General features: G+C 46.5%; 1 protein-coding gene across 1 annotated transcript in view; it reads right to left on the bottom strand.

Moving 5' to 3' along the window:
* stard9 (StAR-related lipid transfer (START) domain containing 9) overlaps window positions 1-19420 on the bottom strand; it is a 56828-nt gene that overhangs the window by 14253 nt on the left and 23155 nt on the right. Inside the window, exons 4-22 of the mRNA XM_042330606.1 lie at window positions 17641-17757; window positions 17373-17405; window positions 17009-17070; window positions 16762-16874; window positions 15363-15505; window positions 15175-15242; window positions 14836-14933; window positions 14150-14377; window positions 13701-13915; window positions 13484-13651; window positions 13270-13347; window positions 12948-13127; window positions 11949-12000; window positions 11125-11250; window positions 10855-10937; window positions 10698-10759; window positions 9486-9703; window positions 7624-8119; window positions 14-7498 (exon numbers count right to left, since the gene is read on the bottom strand). Of these exons, the coding sequence (XP_042186540.1) occupies window positions 14-7498; window positions 7624-8119; window positions 9486-9703; window positions 10698-10759; window positions 10855-10937; window positions 11125-11250; window positions 11949-12000; window positions 12948-13127; window positions 13270-13347; window positions 13484-13651; window positions 13701-13915; window positions 14150-14377; window positions 14836-14933; window positions 15175-15242; window positions 15363-15505; window positions 16762-16874; window positions 17009-17070; window positions 17373-17405; window positions 17641-17757 (10025 nt within the window). The remainder of the gene's footprint in view (window positions 1-13; window positions 7499-7623; window positions 8120-9485; window positions 9704-10697; window positions 10760-10854; window positions 10938-11124; window positions 11251-11948; window positions 12001-12947; window positions 13128-13269; window positions 13348-13483; window positions 13652-13700; window positions 13916-14149; window positions 14378-14835; window positions 14934-15174; window positions 15243-15362; window positions 15506-16761; window positions 16875-17008; window positions 17071-17372; window positions 17406-17640; window positions 17758-19420) is intronic.

The raw sequence follows: 19420 nt of genomic DNA, 5'->3' as shown, positions 1-19420 counted from the left end.
TTTCTAGCCTTACCGTTCATAGAGCTGCTGTTTAGTAGGGACAGCGGATGGTTCCTCCTCCTTGGTTCCTCCAGAAGTTAGGATCTTCAACAGCATGTCTGTCTCTCCCAGACCGTAGTGTAGCTTTGCTTCAGTCAGCTCCACGGTCAGCTGATGAGGGTTCATGTTCAGTTGGACTGTAGCCATGACCTGCTCTCGCTCCTTACGCAGCCTCTCTATCTCCCTCGTCTTCCTGATCTTCTGGAACGTGGACTCTGGACTCAGACTGGTCCACTCTGGCTGGTTCCTCTGTGCTTTGTGACCAGTGGGTAGATATATGGCTGGTTTAATTGAACTACTAATCTGTCCTCTGTCAGATGGATGCTGGCTGATACCGGACCAGTTGGTAAACTTGTTGTGCACCGGTAGGTCCTCAGGGAGACACTGGCAATCTCGCTGCTGTGGCGAGTGTTGGAAGTTGGAAGTGTGGGTGACTGGGTTGATGTTCACAAGGACGTCTGTGTTGCACTCACTTGGGGCCAATGACACCATGTCATCCTCCTGAACCTGGACGGTGTTGTCACTGAGAGGGGAATGATCATAAGCACCACTGAAGCACTCTACTGGGCCCTCTGAGGGTCGACAGTGGTGGTAGTCTATTGAATGTCTCCTGTGGCTTAGTTGATCTCCAAAAGAAGAGATGGATTTCTCCTCCTTTTTGGACACATCCGTCTGCCTGAAGGTGAGAGAGGTGTGGTTCAGTAAAGTGACTCCATTACTGCTTAGAACAGAAGGAAGAGAACATCTTGGACTTTGGCTGGTTTTGTGCCATGTGCTCATTTCCCCTTCTTCTTCGTGGCTGACAATTCTGGTTTCTTTGTGGATGTATTTATCAATGGATGAACTAAGACTTTCTGAACATCCATCAGACCCTTTTGGGCTTGAATTGCTGAGGGCACTCACGTTCTCGAGAGATATTGATCCCGTTGATTTTGTGGTGGACATATCACAAGGCTTCTCACACAGATGAAGGGAGTCATGTCCTGATAGCTTATCATTCTTTGTGAAAGATACGCATGTTTTCTGTTCGCTGAAATTTAAACAAGGTGTTGACTGGCACTCTTTTCGGGGCGAAATGTGTTCTTTACTTCTATTTTGCATCTCAAACTTCTGTTGTTCTTTGAGACTCTGTAAAGATGTTCTACTGCTCTGGTTGGAACCAGCCCTAGGACTTACGGTGAGAATGGGTGAGCATGCGCGATCTGTGGAGCTCGCTTGTTTTATACAGCCTATTCCCGGGTCACTCCTTCTCAAGATGTTACGGCTTTCTGGTCTGAGTATTTCTGACAAATTATTGCAGACTTCAGAGACTCCCAAGCTTTTGGAGAAGGACACTCTCTCAGGTTTGCAGTCCTCATTGCTTCTACAATGAACGGCAGGATTTGAATGGCTGTGACATTGGACAACAGTCTCCAGAGAAGGCACTTTGTGAGGGACACTCTCTGGTTCCAAGATATATCTTTGGTTAACAGTGGAGCCATTGAGTCGCAGGTCAGGAATGCTCTGAATCCTATCATCTGGCCTGTTCTTGAGTTGATGTTGAAGGGGGAGCTCCTTCTCTTGTGACACATTAAGAACTTCTGAGCCAATCACTTTGACTATCACATTAACTTCATGAGCTTTGGACCTCTCCGTGGACAGAGTTTGGTGGATAAACATTTTGTCTTGAATGGTTGTTGAAGTCCTTTCAGTCTGGATCCCAATATCTACTGCAGTTTGTGTTGAGCAGTCTCTCTTGGTCCAATCTCTGGAGGAGTACAGATGAGATGAATATTTAACATTTCTTATCGGACTATGTCTGAGGCTATCGCCAGACCTCATACCCTGAACATTTCCCAGAAGATCAGAAGTGTTGTGTATCAGCTGAGAGAGATGCTCAGACATGTTTTGAAGGCTGGCCCATGTGGTGGTCTTTCTACTGGCCTCTGTATTCTTCTGCAACACTGGTACCTGAGTGCTGCTCAGTCTGTGATGGTTGTTTCTCCTCTGTAGATCACTATGGTTGATCGTTGTCTTAGTCATGGTTTCTTGAGTCATGGTTGTCTGGGTGCTGTGGTCACATGTGGTGTGTGTTTCAGGACACTGAAACCCCTTAGACTGAGACTCCTGCTCTGAGGAGTAGACCAACATGATCTCATCTACCTGGCCAGAGCTGTTACCAGGATCTCCAGACACATCATGGCAAGAAGAAGAGTTACAACTCATGGTCCGGATCAGTGGTTGATTGTGATCGTCAATACTAGAGGCTTGGTTAGTACATTCTTTCAGATGGGCTTTGGGGGACGTTTGACCTTTTAAATCTTCTTCCATGCTGCTCAGGGTGCTGGAGAGTCCCTTGTTGTTGGCGTAAGTGCTCAGGTGGGAGTTGAAAGGAGAGTTCTGTACGTTTAAACCGTTGTCGACACTGCAGCATCTAGTGATGCGTTTGTCAGTGGAATCCAGCATGGGGGATTTGCAAGATATGTCAGCAGCACTTCCAAACACCTGGTTCTTGTAGCACCTTTGGTTTGGCTCTTCTTCTTGCCATTGGTGAACAAAGGGATTGACGTCACTGGAGGCAAAATGCATTGGCGAATCCTGAGGCTTTGGTGTGTAGTGTGACATCATATTTTCTTTAATACTGGAAGCCATGATTTTCTCCCGAATGGTCCTTTTCTCCATTGCAAGAGTATGTGCTGATTGTCCATTGAGGCTGTGTTCTTTCTTACCCAAACTGATGCCAACTCCAGCTTTGTCATCATATTCAGCCGGGGTCGGGACAGTACAAGCTTCCATATTGTGATTGTCTTTTGACTGTGGTGATTGTCTTTTCACTGGAGGAATTTCTGCACCATTGCATTGACTGACCTCTAAATTCCCATGAGTTTGAGATTCAGGCTTCATTCTTGTTGATGAAGATCTGCTTCGATGCAACCTGGGAATTATTTTCTGTTCTTCGTCTGAGGAAGACTTGAGTGTGGAGTCAGAGGATGAGCTAGGAGGTGCCTGGACTTTGGACCTTCTGAACCTCTTGGACGTTCCCTTTTTGCAATGAACAACACTACTACCACTGAACTGATGGGGTTGCCTGAAATTAGATGTTTTGTTATTTCCTTTTCTGGACATGATATCTCCGCAAATGTCACCCAATATCTTCATATTAGCATCACTACTTCCCTGTGTTATTTGGGATGTAGAAGATCCATTACTATTCATTTCACTTGGTACGTCAAAGGAGGATACAGGAGACTTTGTCCGTGGTTTTTCTGTCATTGACCCCTCTTCATTGTTTGCCATTTGGCAACCTTTGGCATTGTCCGAGGCAAAGTTTCTCACATTGCACTGAGCCTTCAGCCATTTTTCAATATGGCATTTGTTGTGTTTTACAGTGGGATGTTTATTTTTAGGATCAGGATCGACGGTTACACAAGTGTTATGAAATGTGTCTACCTGAGTTTCAGATGAGCACTTTGACTGTGGTAGTTCCTTACTGCGATTTGTGGCATAAGGGGTGTCTTTTTGGAACTCTTTTCTGACCTCTTTCTCCTCTAGCTTCTGTGATTCACATAAAATGTCACAGTGAAGACTGACAGTCAGAGTTTTTATAGCATCGACAGACTGTGGATTATTTGAGCGTATTTGACTGTTGTGGTGCTTGTCAATGTCTTCTGGTGTACGTTGAAGTCTGCCTTTGTTAGAGAGTGAATCTACAGCTGCATGCCGATCACGATCCTTTAGATCAAGTTGTCCACCTGCACCTGTTGGGGAGATCAATTTGCATTGGTTCTTGTTTTTGCCTTGAACCTCTGAATCCATTATGATGTCCCTTAAATGTGCAAAGGCCTTATTTGGTGGCGTAGTCACTGAGGACATTGTTCCTTGGCAGTTCTGGAGAGGTTGTAGAGCACTATGTTTCAGGGTTTGCTGAGATGAACCAGCCTGGTTGACAGTTTGCTTATCATTACTACCAAGACAGTTAAGATGAGGATGATACTTATCAGGACCTGTTTGTTTCTTTATGTTGCCCATATGTTGAAAAGGGACATCTCTTTCCAACCTTTTCCCTTGACAAACTAAGCATTCTTTGGGTATGGTGGTAGTGAAAGTAGACCCTGAAGAATGTCCCATTGGTAGCAGTACAGGTTTGTTAATGTATTCAGGTTGCCCTTGGTTGTTCAATGCCAGACTTAATTTGATCTCATGGCTTTTTACAATGAAAGATGCAGCACCAGAATTTACACTTGCTTGATCATTTGATGCTATGACAGCACAGCCAGAAGCATCCAGACCCTTGTCAACATCAGTTATGCCATGTTTCAATTGCACCTCTCTTACTTTCTTTCGGATGCTCTGACTTAACTGGGACTCGGAGGGGATCTTTGTCGTACCGTCTGAATCATTGTCTTTGGTAATGAAACTTGATTGTTTCATGGAAATGAATATGAGGGAAGTAGAGTGTCTAAGAACTTTTTCATGGCTTAGATTTTCCATGTCTGTCATGTTGTCCATCTTCAGCTTCTCAGAACAGATAAGAGACTTTTCTGATGTCGAACAAGAGACAGGCTTAATGCTCCTCAGTGGGGCGGCTACTTGATGATTACTAACTATTTGTAGATCCTTTGGGGAATCACATTTGTTAGGATTACTTGTTGGCAAGGCATTAAGGCTTTGACTACTTTGACTCTCTAGTTCACTGTTACTGTTGTCTCCATCCCCATCTATACCTGACATCCTCATATGCTCCTTTACCACCTCTGAGATTCGCTGGTCTATTGGACTACAGTTACTGTCCCCATGGTGAGGTCCCCATCTACCATTTTCTACATCTCTTCTCTTGCCATCTGAGATCAGCTTTTCACCCTGCCTTTGAACTTCTATTTCTTCACCTTGATTTACTTCTCTTGTCTTTATAATAACTGCACTCTCTCCGAAAGGAGTGCCTTTATGGCCATCTGTTTCAATGGTTTTATGGTCACATGGAGAGAAATGTTCTTGGGATATGTGCACAGACACTGACATTGCTGAGGTATCTCGTTGGAAGTTATCTTCATTGCAGCCCAGATTTAGTTTAAATGAATCAACTGCAAATGAAGTTGGTTTGTCTTTTAATTCACTAGTGTTATTTTTGTCATCTGACCAAATAACTTCCTGGCTGTTCTTGACAGTGGAGAATGTACAAAAATCCCCTTCATTGCTCCTCTTTGGAATTTTCAAGCTGCCAGTGAAACTGTCCTGCAGGACTTTGTTCCTCTTTCTGGGATTTTTACAAGATGCTTTGAAAGACTCCTGCTCTGGTGACAAACAATTCTGCTCTGTGACTTTGGCTCCAAGATTTTGCAGCAATTTAAACTCACTTTTAGTTGATGTGTCTTTGGTATTGCTAGCTTCACAAAACTCCTCCACTCTGACTTCTTCCATGTCTCCATCTACATTGAATAGGTCATTATCTCCAGAAGGATTCTTTGGGGCACTTTCAATGTCCAATGTCTCGTTCAACATGCCGCCTTCAGGTTTAGGTAATGTTTCCTGCTGCATCTGATGCCCATGGAACATTGCAGCCTCCAATGTTGACGGGATGCATTGAGTCTTATAGTCAATGGTTGGAGAAAATGCAGATCTATGCGAAGGAATCTCTGATGAGACATCTCCATTTTGATTGTTGCAAAAGCCTGGATCATCAATAGACACCTTCAGCAAACCTTCTGTACTGACTGTCTGCCTTTTAAGATAGTCTTCGCAACATACTGGCTCCTGAATCAATGGTATCATTATATGTGGCGCTGCCGTTTGGAGGAGCTGAGAATTATGTAAATTCAAAGTATCAGTTGTCCCCCCTGAAACCCCAAGTCTTTGTTCCTCTACTGTGACCTGTTCTCCCTCTGTTCCATCAGTAGATGCGGAGCTATGGGATTCAGTGGATCCAAATACACTCAGAGAGTCAGACAGATCGGCACTGACGGGGCTGGGACAACTGCTGCTGTCCAATGCACCGTGACTAAACACCATCCTCCTCCTCAACACGGCAGAGTCCCTGGGTATCCTGGGACTATCTGCTGCATCAGTGGAGGACCAGGCGTCCGTAAGCGCTAGCAAACTCTCTGGCTCCCTCACACTACAGCTACTCAGAGAGCGAGGACTGCCGGTCAACATGGCGTGGATGTGCCCAAGCTCTTCACTCAACTTTGATACAGTGTCTCTACACCTGGGTTCTTGCGCTGACTGCTTCTGGTACCGTGATTCCTTTGTCGTGCCGGTTGCTTCATTGACTCCTGTTTTAGGACCGCCATGATGGCTCCAGTAAACCTCTGCAGGCATTTCATTTGGTTTCCCAATGTCTTCGATTCCCTCTCTAGTTTGCTGAATATCTGAAGCCATGTTCATGGTCTTTTCAATCGAAGGATTGAGACCCCTCGCCACAGAGTGACTGGGTACTTCCCCAGTCCATCTCTGTGCCAGCCTAGATACAACATGTTTCCCTCTGCTCTCCATGGCGAGTGAGTCCTTTGACATCTGACTGTCTTCGCTCTCTGCTTCGCTCTGGATAGCCTCCTCCTGCTTCAGCTGCTCTGCCAGAGCTGTGGCATAGGCCGAGGACAGGGAGTCCATGGAGAACAAGCTGTCACAGTCTGAGGAGTGGTCACCCTCCCTTTCCTCTTCTTCCTCACTGTCATACTCCTCCCATCCTGCCAGTCCCTGCGGTCTCTGCACCCACCTTAGGATGCTAGTCTGGTTTATCAGAGTCTCTGCACTGTGCCACCGTCTTTGTCTCTGCCTACAATCATGCAAAGGGGTCTTCTGATCAAGATCCTCACATGAGACAGTTGTTTTCATTGTGCATTTCTTTCTGCTCATATTGGCTTCTTCTACACCTCGGTTTTGTTTCCAGTGAAATCGGCTTGCTGTTTTACCAGTGGGCGTGGTCCTTCTACTCAGTCCTGAAGGTGGCTTTCTAAACACCCTAGCCAACGCGGTCTTTAATCCAGGGCTGATTGAGTGTGATAAGACCTTCCGGATGGTCTCCAAGCCCTTTCTACTTCCACGGGGAAGGCTCTTCACTGCCTTACATTGAGCCTTCTGAGTCTGACTGCTGGATTTGCTTACTGTAACTGTTGGTTCCTTCACGATGGCATTACTGCTTGACTGTAAAGTCCCACCATTTTGTGATTGCGATGGGTTCTGATTGTTCTTGAATGTAAATTCAAGCCCACGTTTTGGAAGCAGTGGTTTCCTCTCGGGTCTTTCACGACATGGTGGATGAGCTAGAGCCTCCTCCTCGTCCTTCACAGGCAGCTTAAGGTTCTCAGAGGAACTGGTTCTGCTCCTCCACCCCTGCTCCTGACTACTGGGTCCTGTTCCTGAGGAGAATGTGTTGGAGTGACTCCTCGTCCTTTCGCGTGGAAGACATTCGTCAGACACCCACTGTCTTGAGTTGATGGATCCAAATGTCAGTTCAGATGGTCTGTTTCTCTTCAGGAAGTGGCTGTTGGGGAAAACAAAACGGGGGGTAAAGAAATACATTATCCTTTACACCATGCCTGTGTAATTCCTTTATACTAGTCAAATATTGTCTTGAATAGATATATTTGTGAGAGACTTCATACTGACCTGAAGATTGGGGTGTGTTGGGGGTACAATCGGGACAGAAGGTCCGATGAGAAAGAATGCCTGCGCAAGACAGGTTGAAGTCCTCTGGAACTTGAGGAGGACACTAGTTCAGGGGAAGCAGGGCTCTCTAGACCTGGTGGCAGGGCCTTCTCCAGCTGCTGCAGTTCCCTCTTAGCCTCTAGTAGATGGCGCTTGCGAGCGATCCTCTCCAGCTGGTAGTGAAGTCTTTTGCGTCGAAATCGGGTCTCGGCGCGCCGCAAGGCGTGATATCGTAACAGCTCCTCCTGAACAACCTTCTTCCTGTTTAGAACAACTTTAGAGGGAGGGGCCACTGTTTGACCACACCCTTCCTCAGAACCTTCCGAACCTTCCGTTAGCAGGCTGTCTAGGATGGGAGCTGGAATAGGATCAGTCTGTACACCAAACTCCTGAGTTCCTTTTTCCTCTAACGTTATAGCTGCCAGACGCTGCTTCTCCTGCAGAATCCACTGCTGGACTGTAGACAGAGGAAACAAATGACATGCATAAATTAAATAAGCACTATCTGCACATACAAACTTTAACAACATATTTTTCAGATCTGCTCCCTTACGTATTTTTTTGGACAGTGAAGCTAAAACTTTTTCTATTCTTTAGCATGTTTTCTTTTACCATATGTTTCATATGAGGCGACAGTACATAATGTCACCTTTTATTTAAGGGTATTTTCATACATATCTGTTTTACCATTTAGAAATGAAAGCACTTTATGTATCTATTTCCCACATTTGAAGGTGTCATAAGTATTTTGACAAATTCACTTACACAGGTATGTGTATTAAAGTAGTCAAAAGTTGAGTATTCGGTACCAATATTCCTAACACAATGCCTACATCAAGCTTGTGACTCTACAAAGATGTTGGATGCATTTGCATTATGGATTTGTTGTGTTTCACATTATGTTGTGCCCAATATACACCACTGGTAAATAATGTATTGTGTCATTTTAGAGTCACTTTTACTGTAAATAAGAATAGAAGATGTTTCTGAACACTTCTACATTCATGTGGATGCTACCATGATTATGGATAATCATGAATGAATCATGAATAATGAGGAGTGAGAAAGTTAGAGGCGTGAGAAAGTTAGAGGCGTAAATATCCTACCCCCAAGACATGCGAACCTCTCACCATACCCCCCCCCCCAAAAAATGCTAATATTGGTTATGATATTTAAAAGCCTCTAACTTTCTCACTCATCATTATTCACAATTCATTCATTATTATCCGCAATCATGGTAGCATCCACATTAACGTAGAAGTGTTGTGAAACCAAACATTTGATCTTCAAATATGAATCATTTAGGAAAGGGGGATACCTAGTCAGTGGCACAACTGAATGCATTCAACCAAAATGTGTCTTCCGCATTTAACCCAACCCCCCTGAATCAGAGAGGTGCGGACTGCCTTAATCGACGTCATCGGCGCCCAGGGAGCAGTTGTTGTTGTGGGTTAACTGCCTTGCTCAAGGGCAGAACGACACATTTTTCCACCTTTTCCGGCTCGAGAATCCGAACCAGCGACGTTTCGGTTACAGGCCAAACGCTCTTAACGCTATGCTACCCCCAGCATCCAAAATGCTGGAGTGTAGAGTCAAATCAAAAGTCCTAGCTTCACTGTCCAACTAAATACATAGGGGAGTGTATAATGTTCTGTGACAAAAATGGAAAACATGTATCTATTTCTCTTTACATCTCTAATGTATCAAAACATGTCTCTACTGAGAGACAGGTCAAATCCACATTCAAGCTATTCTCTCAAAGTATACTGTACATTATGTATTGTACTGAGTACTGTGTGACTCGATGAAGGTGTGCTACTCACTGTCAATGTGTTGTTGTCTCAGATGGGCCTGTTCGCTCTCCAGGTCTCTCTCAGCCCGTCTCTGTTCAGTCTGGATCTCCTGGCGTAAACACTCCACGTACCCCCTTCGCTCCTCCACGTACTTCACCTGGTCCTCTACACACTGCGGCTTGCTGGCTGGATCCTCTCCTTCAGCCACACAGTACCCGGTCTGTCCCAGGACCACCTCTCCTCCAAGCCTGTTCACATAGACATAAATACAAATGAGTGAAAACTAGGGCCAGAACACAGACGTGACCAAATACCAAATAAAAGCAGAATTCATTCCAGTGGAATAGAGATAGTTGAAAACAAATCGAGCCTACACATTTTCAGTAATCTGTTCAAAGATGTTCTACGACAATTTTACCTCAGCGCAGTAAAGCTTTCGTTAAGGACAGAGATCTCTAAAACACTGAGACCTCTGGCTCCTTGCCTAAGCAGAGTTTTAATGAGAGCTAATGTTGTTAGAGTTTAATGCAGCGTCTCTCCTGTAACCAAGCAACGGCCCAGCCTTGTCTGTAAACAACAAACTATGATTCCACCAAGACACTGATAAAAAAAAATGAGAACACCTTCCCCATGCTGGCCCATGTTGACTCCAATGCTTCCCACAGTTGTGTTAATTGGACCATTCTTGATACATACAGGTTGAGCGTGAAAAACCCAGCAGCGGTGCAGTTCTTGACTCAACCCGGTGCACCTGGCACCTACTGTACTACCATACCCCGTTCAAAGGCACTTCAATCTTTTGTCTTGCCCATTGACCCTCTGAATGGCACACATACACAATCCACATCTCAATTGTCTCAAGGCTTAAAAATACTTCTTTCACCTGTCCCCCCTTCAGCTACACTGATTGAAAAGGATTTAACATGTGACATCAATAAGGGATCATAGCTTTCACCTAAATTCACCTGGTCAGTCTGTGTCACGTCTATGTACATTGTAAGCACTCTCTCTCTATCGTTCTGTACACAGAAACATGCATGAAGCATTACTAGCCATTTATCTTTTGTACCAGTGGTAGGTTGTACTACATAAAATACATAGAAAATATGTATTCCATGAGTCTACTATGAGAGCTCAGCAGAATCCTTTCAGCACATAGTGTAGTGTAGTTCAGAGATGCTCCTGGCCTGTGCTTGTCAGTGGGTGCTGGTTAGTTTACATTGAGTGTGTGTGTTTGTTTACCTGGGGTCGGAGGTTAAGGATCGAAGGTCACTATAGCTGCAGTTCAGTGCACCCTCACTGGCCTGTCAAGAAGAGGATGTCGTTAGGTATCATCATCCCCACCACCATCACTATCGTCATCGTCATCATCATCATATTTATGCTCAGGAGTACCCACCCGTCTGCGTTCCCTCAGGACTGCAGCCTCTGCTGGGTGGTTGAACCGGAACTTGTGAACACCTCCAATTGTGATCACTGACCCTGAAGACAGAGAGATATATACCAAAAAATGTTACACAGTTGTTGGGCCTCCAAGTGCTACTCTACACGCTCCTAGCTGCACAGCTTACTCTGGCACTGTTGTTACTGTAAACTGAAGTGTAACAAGACAGACACTCTTTGACAAGGGATTCAGAAGAGAGTGTTTGAGAACTAGGTGAGGGCCTACCTTGGGCCAGTCTGCAGGGCTCTGTCACCTCCCTGTCGTTGACCATGCAGACACTCCCTGGCAGCGGCCTCAGGGTGACCACCCCAGACTGGTTTTCTATCTCACAGGTGGCGCCGCCCTGGAGGACTGGAGGGGAAAGACATACACTAAGGAACTCCAAAATCAAACACATTTGAAGTTGCTAATGCTTCTCCAAAAGACATGTACTGCATGCACGAGATCTATCTAATACTCACGTAGGATATATCAATATGACAGATAATAAACAGAGAACATAGGAGATATCAATATGACAGAGAACATAGGAGATATCAATATGACAGAGAACATAGGAGATATCAATATGACGGAGAACATAGGAGATATCAATATGGCAGAGAACATAGGAGATATCAATATGGCAGAGAACATAGGAGATATCAATATGGCAGAGAACATAGGAGATATCAATATGGCAGAGAACATAGGAGATATCAATATGACAGATAATAAACAGAGAACATAGGAGATATCAATATGACAGATAATAAACAGAGAACATAGGAGATATCAATATGACAGATAATAAACAGAGAACATAGGAGATATCAATATGACAGATAATAAACAGAGAACATAGGAGATATCAATATGACAGATAATAAACAGAGAACATAGGAGATATCAATATGACAGATAATAAACAGAGAACATAGGAGATATCAATATGACAGATAATAAACAGAGAACATAGGAGATATCAATATGACAGATAATAAACAGAGAACATAGGAGATATCAATATGACAGAGAACATAGGAGATATCAATATGACATCAGCCTACCTATTTGTGGTTCAACCAGTTTGTCCTGAGGTCCAATCGTGGTCACCCCCTCCTACAACAGAGGGTAGTGAAGAGTTCAGGATGACAGAGGGTTTAAAAGGTGGATGGGAGAGAAAAAAACATGTCAACAAAGGCACGGTTGGGTGTGCCTAAAACAAACATTTCATAACAGAACAAATTACTACCACATGACGTTCTACTACACTAAGCTTGACTCTCACAGGCCTCAGAGCCCTACACTTAGACTTGCTTTCAGGAAAACAAGTATTTGTTTACCAAATGCTATCTTGTGGGATAAAAAGGCTAGCTTATGTAACTACAGCCCCACTACAGGAGCAGTATGGATTCCAAGGTGGTTTCTGCTCTTTAAATACAGGAAGTGGCATAATCATCGGCCCTAAAGCCATTCTAGTCGTTGTCAGAATCAGGATAGGCGTAGGTCCACAGAGCCCGTGCCTCACAACGGGGGGGAGAAAAAGAGAGGGGACAGAGTGAAAACGCACCTCGTCTTAACATCGAGCAGTACAAAGAGAGAGAAGGAAGAACAGGGAGGGAGAATCTAGTAGACAAAAAAAAGAGAAACATTTCAGTCATAGAAAGAAGCAAAAGAAGAAGTGTAGTGCAGAGGTACATGTAGAATGTGAGTTCCGTGGATGTGTGTATGTGCGTGTGCCTGTGCGTGTGTGTGTCTGTGTCTGTGCGTGTGTGTGCTCGCGCGCTTGTGTGCCAGTGTCCATGCGTATGCACGCTCGTACCGTGAGCTGATAGAAAGTGACCCCGGTGTTGAGTACGTCCCGGTCCAGTGTAATAAGGTGTGGTACCAGGGCGTGGATGAGGATATGTGTATTAGTATCCGAAGGTGTGTATTATATATACCCTGAGGTGATAGAAGGTGACCCCGGTGCTGAGTATGTCCCGGTCCAGTGTAATAAGGTGTGGTACCAGGGCGTGGATGAGGATATGTGTGGTAGTATCCGAAGGTGTGTATTATATATATACCCTGAGGTGATAGAAGGTGACCCCGGTGCTGAGTACATCCCGGTCCAGTGTAATAAGGTGTGGTAACAGGGAGTGTATGAGAAAACCAGCCCGGTCTCTGTTGATATCCACACTGTACTGTTCCAACAGCTCCTTCTTGTCCCGCCAGCTCTCTGACCAGTCCTTCGTCAGCTGATCCACCTGGAGGAGGGAAGATTAGGGTCAGGCAGTGTGGAGAGGAGTCAGGAGCATAGATTGTATAAAAAGGACAAGATGTGGTAATATTTACTAAAAGTGACGGTACACAGTTCTAGTGGGAAGTCTGATAGATGAGCCTCTCTACCTTTAGTTCATTCTGTAACACCATGTCGGACAGACTGCCGTCTCGCTCATCGCTCAGAGAAGGGCTGGGATTCCGCTGCTGTGAAGGAATTACCACAGACATTTTGGTCAATGTCACAAGACAAAGGCAGTAATAAATTGTTTTCCCCCAATCACACCGCTGGTGCATGCGATTATAAATCCTAGTGAAAACCCCGATCCCGTGGAACCAGTACCATCTCGAAGCTGAGCAGCATGCTCTTCAGCCTGTCAATCTCCTCACGTAGCTCTCTGATCAACCTCACACTGGCATCCTGTCGGGAGGCAAGACATGATCCTTTACGATACTCAGACACTAGCACAACCAAACACTCAGAGGCAATGGAATGGCGCAAAGGCAAACGCTACCACTAATATTGTAGCCCCAACCGGTACTCAAACCCAGGTCCCTACGACTGTCAGTCCGACACCTCTATCGTTACGTCGAGAGGTCATAACCTCTTGACAAGGCTCACTAGGTGGTGGACGAAAGGTCGCAGCAGCATACAACAGAATGCTCAGAACACTCGCCTCGTTGACGCGTGGCTTGTTGACGATGTTCCTGGCGTGAGCAGCATAGCGCAGGGTGCTGAGAGTCTCGTTGTAGCTTCTGCAGGACGGGGACACGGCTGCAAGACACAGGCAGGGGGGTCAGATATATAGTTGGGATAATAACGCTACAGTACCCTCATTCCAACCACTGACTGGACTCATTCAGCAGCAACGGTCTTTCTTCAGTGCTGTCGTATAGACAAACGATGGCCCATCGTAATCATAAGTACAACAAAAGAAAACGGGATCACTATTTCCACTCCCACTAGTTGACGCAAATGTGCAACGCAATGCCAATATTCCTCACTCACTGGCGATCATGATGGTCTTGGAGTTTCCTCCCAGGCTGTCTTTGAGGAGCCATGTGAGGACAGAGTCCCTGTAGGGGATGAAGCAGTGTCTTCTCCCTCCTCCTCCTCCTCCTCCTCCTCCTCCCCCAGACAGAGAGCTGGTGTGGCTGCCCACAGTGCTGCCTGCATCGCCCTCACTGGCCACGCTGTTGATGCTCTGACAACTACTGGACATCTGGGAGTTCTGGGCTGGAAAGGGACAGACGTAGTTCAGGATGGTGTTTTATTGGAGATAGCCGTACACAGGGGAGACAAGGGGAGAGTTAGGTTACAGAGACAGAGAAAGGGAACGAGACAGGGACAGGACAGAGACAGGGACAGAGACAGGGGCAAAAGATGGGGACAATGAGAGGAAAAGACAAGAGACAAGGACAGGGGACAGGGGGGGAGGATTGGGTTAGGTGTAGGGTAGTCTCACTTGGCTAGTCTTACAGAACAGAAGATAAGTAGGGCACTGGGTCAGTTACGTGAGGCACAGTGCTGTACGGAGAGCACATCTACAAATATCAGCCTGTACGAATGAAAGATGTGCATGTATGTACAGCATGATCTGTGTACTGAAAGCTAAGTGGATTCTGACAAGGAGATGGTAGAACACAGATAGGAAGGCAGTACTTCCCAATAAAAAAGTCCTGTTTAATATTTACCCAGAGCAGAGATGACGATACCCAGAGTCACCAGGGATTTGTTGATGTTGGATCCCTCAGTGAGTCGGTCTCTGCAGTAGTGGGGGTCTGCTCTCTCGCTGTCAGGCAGAGCAACAACAACACACTGGAACATCGCATATTCTAGAGAAATGCAACGCTGGAAATTGTACCATAGTGAAAAGCTACCGTGTGATTAAAAAGAGACTGCCGGGTCAGTGAACCCACAGTCATGGCAGAAGAGATCCACTAGGAGGCAGCTTGCTCATGGATACTGAGACCTGTATCTGGGATGATTAGGCATCTGGGAACACGCAGGGCTAACCTCTTCAACAAACTCACCTGCCAGCCAGGTCTACCAGGTGGATCTTGCTGACGATCTCTGAGGGAAGGTTATTCTCCAGAATAGCCTGCATGGGGACGAATAAACAGACTGGAATAACTACTGTGACTGATGGATCGGCAGGGTCGTGACCTGGGCGAGTGAATCCAAGTGCTGGGATTGGATTGACGCCGGGTTGGGACCTCACCTGGGTGTACTGGATGGTGAAGATGGCATGGGATCTGCTGCTGGCATCGTGGATGTGTGTTGCCGCGGTGATGCGGTTGGCGATGCCCTCCTCCAATAGCTCCACCGCCTGCTTGTAGTCAGACACTACGTGCTGGGACAGGTCTGTGGAGAGGAGAGGAGAGGAGAGGAGAGGAGAGGAGAGGAGAGGAGAGGAGAGGAGGAGAGGAGAGGAGGAGGAGAGGAGAGGAGAGGAGAGGAGAGGAGAGAGGAGAGGAGAGGAGAGGAGAGGAGAGGAGAGGAGAGAGAGAGAGAGGACAGACAGACAGACAGACAGACAGACAGACAGACAGACAGAGAGACAGAGACAGACAGACAGACAGACAGACAGACAGACAGACAGACAGACAGACAGACAGACAGACAGACAGACAGGACAGACAGACAGACAGCAATTATCAATACCACCTACAAATATGCAGAATCATATCAAACAGAATAATAATGTTTAATTGAACAACATTGTCTGAGTTGGCAGTGATGTGCGATTAGGAAGTGATGAGGAACTAAGTTACTACAGTGTGGTTCAGCTGAATCACGTCTGGTGTCTCGCACAGCCACAAAAACCCTCCAATAGCTTTTAACTTCCCAAATGATGACGTAACATCATCCTTTTTCTGCAGTAAACTTAGAAGTCAGTGGTGAGGAAAACATTTTTGCACGTTTCTTAGACCAAGAGACTTAATGGTGGTAAGGGGTTGGGGGAACCAGATAGAGAAAGAGAGAGGAGACTCTGGAGAACCAAACATTATAATCTGGTCTGTGTGTAGAGTACAGCAATGTGCTTCATGCTGCAACCAGGAAGTGACATCCCTTCCTGTGATGCTCGGGGAGTTTTCCTGATACAGACAATGAGTGGATGTTGGGCTTGAGGGAATAGAGGGAAGGGGGGGAGACGGAGAGAGGGAGAGAGAGAAAGAGAAGTGATGAAAGAAAAAAGAGAGAGAGTGAGAGAGTAAGAAAGAGATAGAGAGAGGCAGAGAGAACGAGAGAGGCAAAGGGAGAGAGAGAGCGAGGGAGGGAGAGGGAGAAAAAGAGAGAGCAAAGTGCAGAGCCTGGGTTCAAGCCGAGATTGCAACTCTGTTATTAATAATCAAAGTTGAGTCCTAAACACAAGGCTAGAAGACTAAGAGGACCACAACATCCCACTAAGACTGACCTCTAAAATAAGCATGCAAACCTTTATCATTATACTGCTCACCACAGCTACACAACATATCCACTGAGTTGGTGAGTGAATCCTATCCCACACATACGCATTCCTCCCCACACATTGGATCGGTGTAAATTTGGACTTAATGGGTATTGTATCTACCAACCACTACGGCTTCATGTAGTAGACACTTGTTCCGCCCCCTCACCTTGTACGTAGGGTCCCTTCTCAGGGTGCTCCCTAACCCGTAGGGAGTCTTTCTTCTTCCGCTCTCTGCCTCGCAGCAGGTCACGGACACGCTCATTATAGATCTCCAGAAAGCTGCAGGTGAAGGAGAGTAAAATGCACCGTCACAAGGAACTGGCACGACACCTAGATACCAATGTGCGCTCACTGATAGCTGGAGTCAGGCGATCACTCAAGGAGAAATAGGCAAACACACAGTCCCCTCGTACCTGATCTCAACCCTGCTGGAGTTTTGTCCTTCGGGGAAGGTGGCGTCAGATCTGAACAGGCCCTGGAGAGAAAAGATAAACAACCAAATCAATCTGGCGCTGAGTCGTCTTGTGTGATCCACAGAGCAGAAGTAGTACAGCGCTCCTGTGAATAACTTGAATGAACAACTTATTACTGCCGCATGAGGATTTCGGGTACGAGCCCTGGTTCTGCGTGCATAGGAGCGTGCATAGGAGCGTGCATAGGAGGCAACGTCACGACAACTATACCGGTCCTGGAGATACCAGACAGGTGGAACAGGTCAATAGCCAGAACACTACCTCACAAGACCCTCTAGACTGAATTATGGGACCGATTCCTTACCTGACAAATCCTGGGGGTCAGGCCCATGGAGTCCTGAGAGGAGAGGAGGAGGAGGAGAGCGCAAGGGAGGAAAAGAGAAGAGTCATTCACTTTATTGGTACTGTGCCTCCAAATCAAATCACTGTGCCTCCTTTCAACACACAGCAGAGAACACCAAACGGGGATGTTCCAGATTATATGAGAGGTAACACTGTCCTGACAACACTTTATAAGTGCCGTCGTAATGCATTATACCTGCATAAAGTCAAGCGTTATAACCCTTCCTCACCTGCGTGCCCATCATGGTGTAGGTCTTGCCGGTGCCAGTCTGCCCGTAGGCAAACAGACAGACGTTGTAACCCTCTGACGCCCCGGCCAGCACCGACACTCCCAGGTCCTGGAACACCTACAGGAGAGCACACAAACACACAACCAGTATGAAGAAAAGACGACATGATGGCGACAAGAAGACAACGGACAAGCAGTGTTTTCTTAACTTCTATGCGTAAAGGTCGACAGTTAAAGGGCAGAGGTGTGGGCGAGAGCAGCTGGCGTCCTCGGTGTGATACATGGTGTCATGGAGTGCTTCTATGGCTGTATTCAGATTAAGTTCAGCCAGACACAACGCTGAGGAACCCAGCCGGTGGCCTCGGTTGTGGCTTCCCTGCAGAGGTGTTCGGGTAAGAAGCAGAGCCAGGGAGGTGCTAAGGAGAACAGAGTCAGGAGGTCAGCTAATACTGAAAGCAAACACCCTGCTAGAGCTAGGAGGAGGGCCGGGAGGCTGGGTGGCAGGGCGGGAAGGTGGGGGAGTTGAAAGCGAGTCGCCGAGCAGGCAAATAAACCTCTCGAAAGGAGCGTAAGAGCGCAGTGTCCATGAGGAGGTCCCATACCTATAGCCACAGAGCCAGTATGGGCACATTGTTTTCCTTCCTCCCCTTGAGACAGGGAGAGATCAGAGAGAGGGGGTTGAAGGAGTGCCCAGGCCTGAGGACATGCTTGACCCCCAGTAGCCCAGCCAGCAGGCCCAGACCCAGGTAAACACACCAGCAGGAAGTTGATCCAGAGCCAGACCCCAGACACAGCACATTCTCCTTCATAACCACAACACAGAGGATCCGTGAGGAGGGCCCAGACCCACTGAGAGTTTAGGGAACATTGAGACGGCGTGAGGGGAGGAGTTCTCCCACACTGCTCCCCCAGCACAAACAATCACACAGGTTTCAACACAGTTCCACTCCTCCCTTAGAAGCTCTCAGCCAACGTAACGACCAACAGAACTGGAGCTATACGTTACTGGAGCTATACGTTACTGGAGCTATGCGTTACTGGAGCTATGCGTTACTGGAGCTATACGTTACTGGAGCTATACGTTACTGGAGCTATACGTTACTGGAGCTATGCGTTACTGGAGCTATGCGTTACTGGAGCTATACGTTACTGGAGCTATACGTTACTGGAGCTATACGTTACTGGAGCTATACGTTACTGGAGCTATACGTTACTGGAGCTATACGTTACTGGAGCTATGCGTTACTGGAGCTATGCGTTACTGGAGCTATGCGTTACTGGAGCTATACGTTACTGGAGCTATACGTTACTGGAGCTATACGTTACTGGAGCTATACGTTACTGGAGCTATACGTTACTGGAGTTATACGTTACTGGAGCTATATGTTACACAAACCCAGAGAAAAGCCCTTGAATGTACACAAAGAGCAGGACAAAGTTTTGGTTGGATAAAGCCCTCAATGACCGGGGCGATGTTTTGGTTGGATAAAGCCCTCAATGACCGGGGCAATGTTTTGGTTGGATAAAGCCCTCAATGACCGGGGCGATGTTTTGGTTGGATGACTGGATGCCCCTTCTAATATTTTATGAAAGACCACGTAAAGACCCTCCAATAAGATTTGCATAATAACCAAACGGTCAGTTTCAACAAGGTCAACATTTGTTTCCATCAGTAAAGAGGGTCAATATTGACCAGAGAGGTGTAGTCAGCCAGTCAGCCAGTCAGTCAGCAAGCCAGACAGTCAGTCAGACAGCGCACATGGAGAACAGCACAGAGGGCA

The sequence above is a fragment of the Oncorhynchus tshawytscha genome, linkage group LG11 (assembly GCF_018296145.1).
Source record: "Oncorhynchus tshawytscha isolate Ot180627B linkage group LG11, Otsh_v2.0, whole genome shotgun sequence".
NCBI lineage: Eukaryota > Metazoa > Chordata > Actinopteri > Salmoniformes > Salmonidae > Oncorhynchus > Oncorhynchus tshawytscha.
This window is presented reverse-complemented; position numbering and strand designations above follow the sequence as displayed.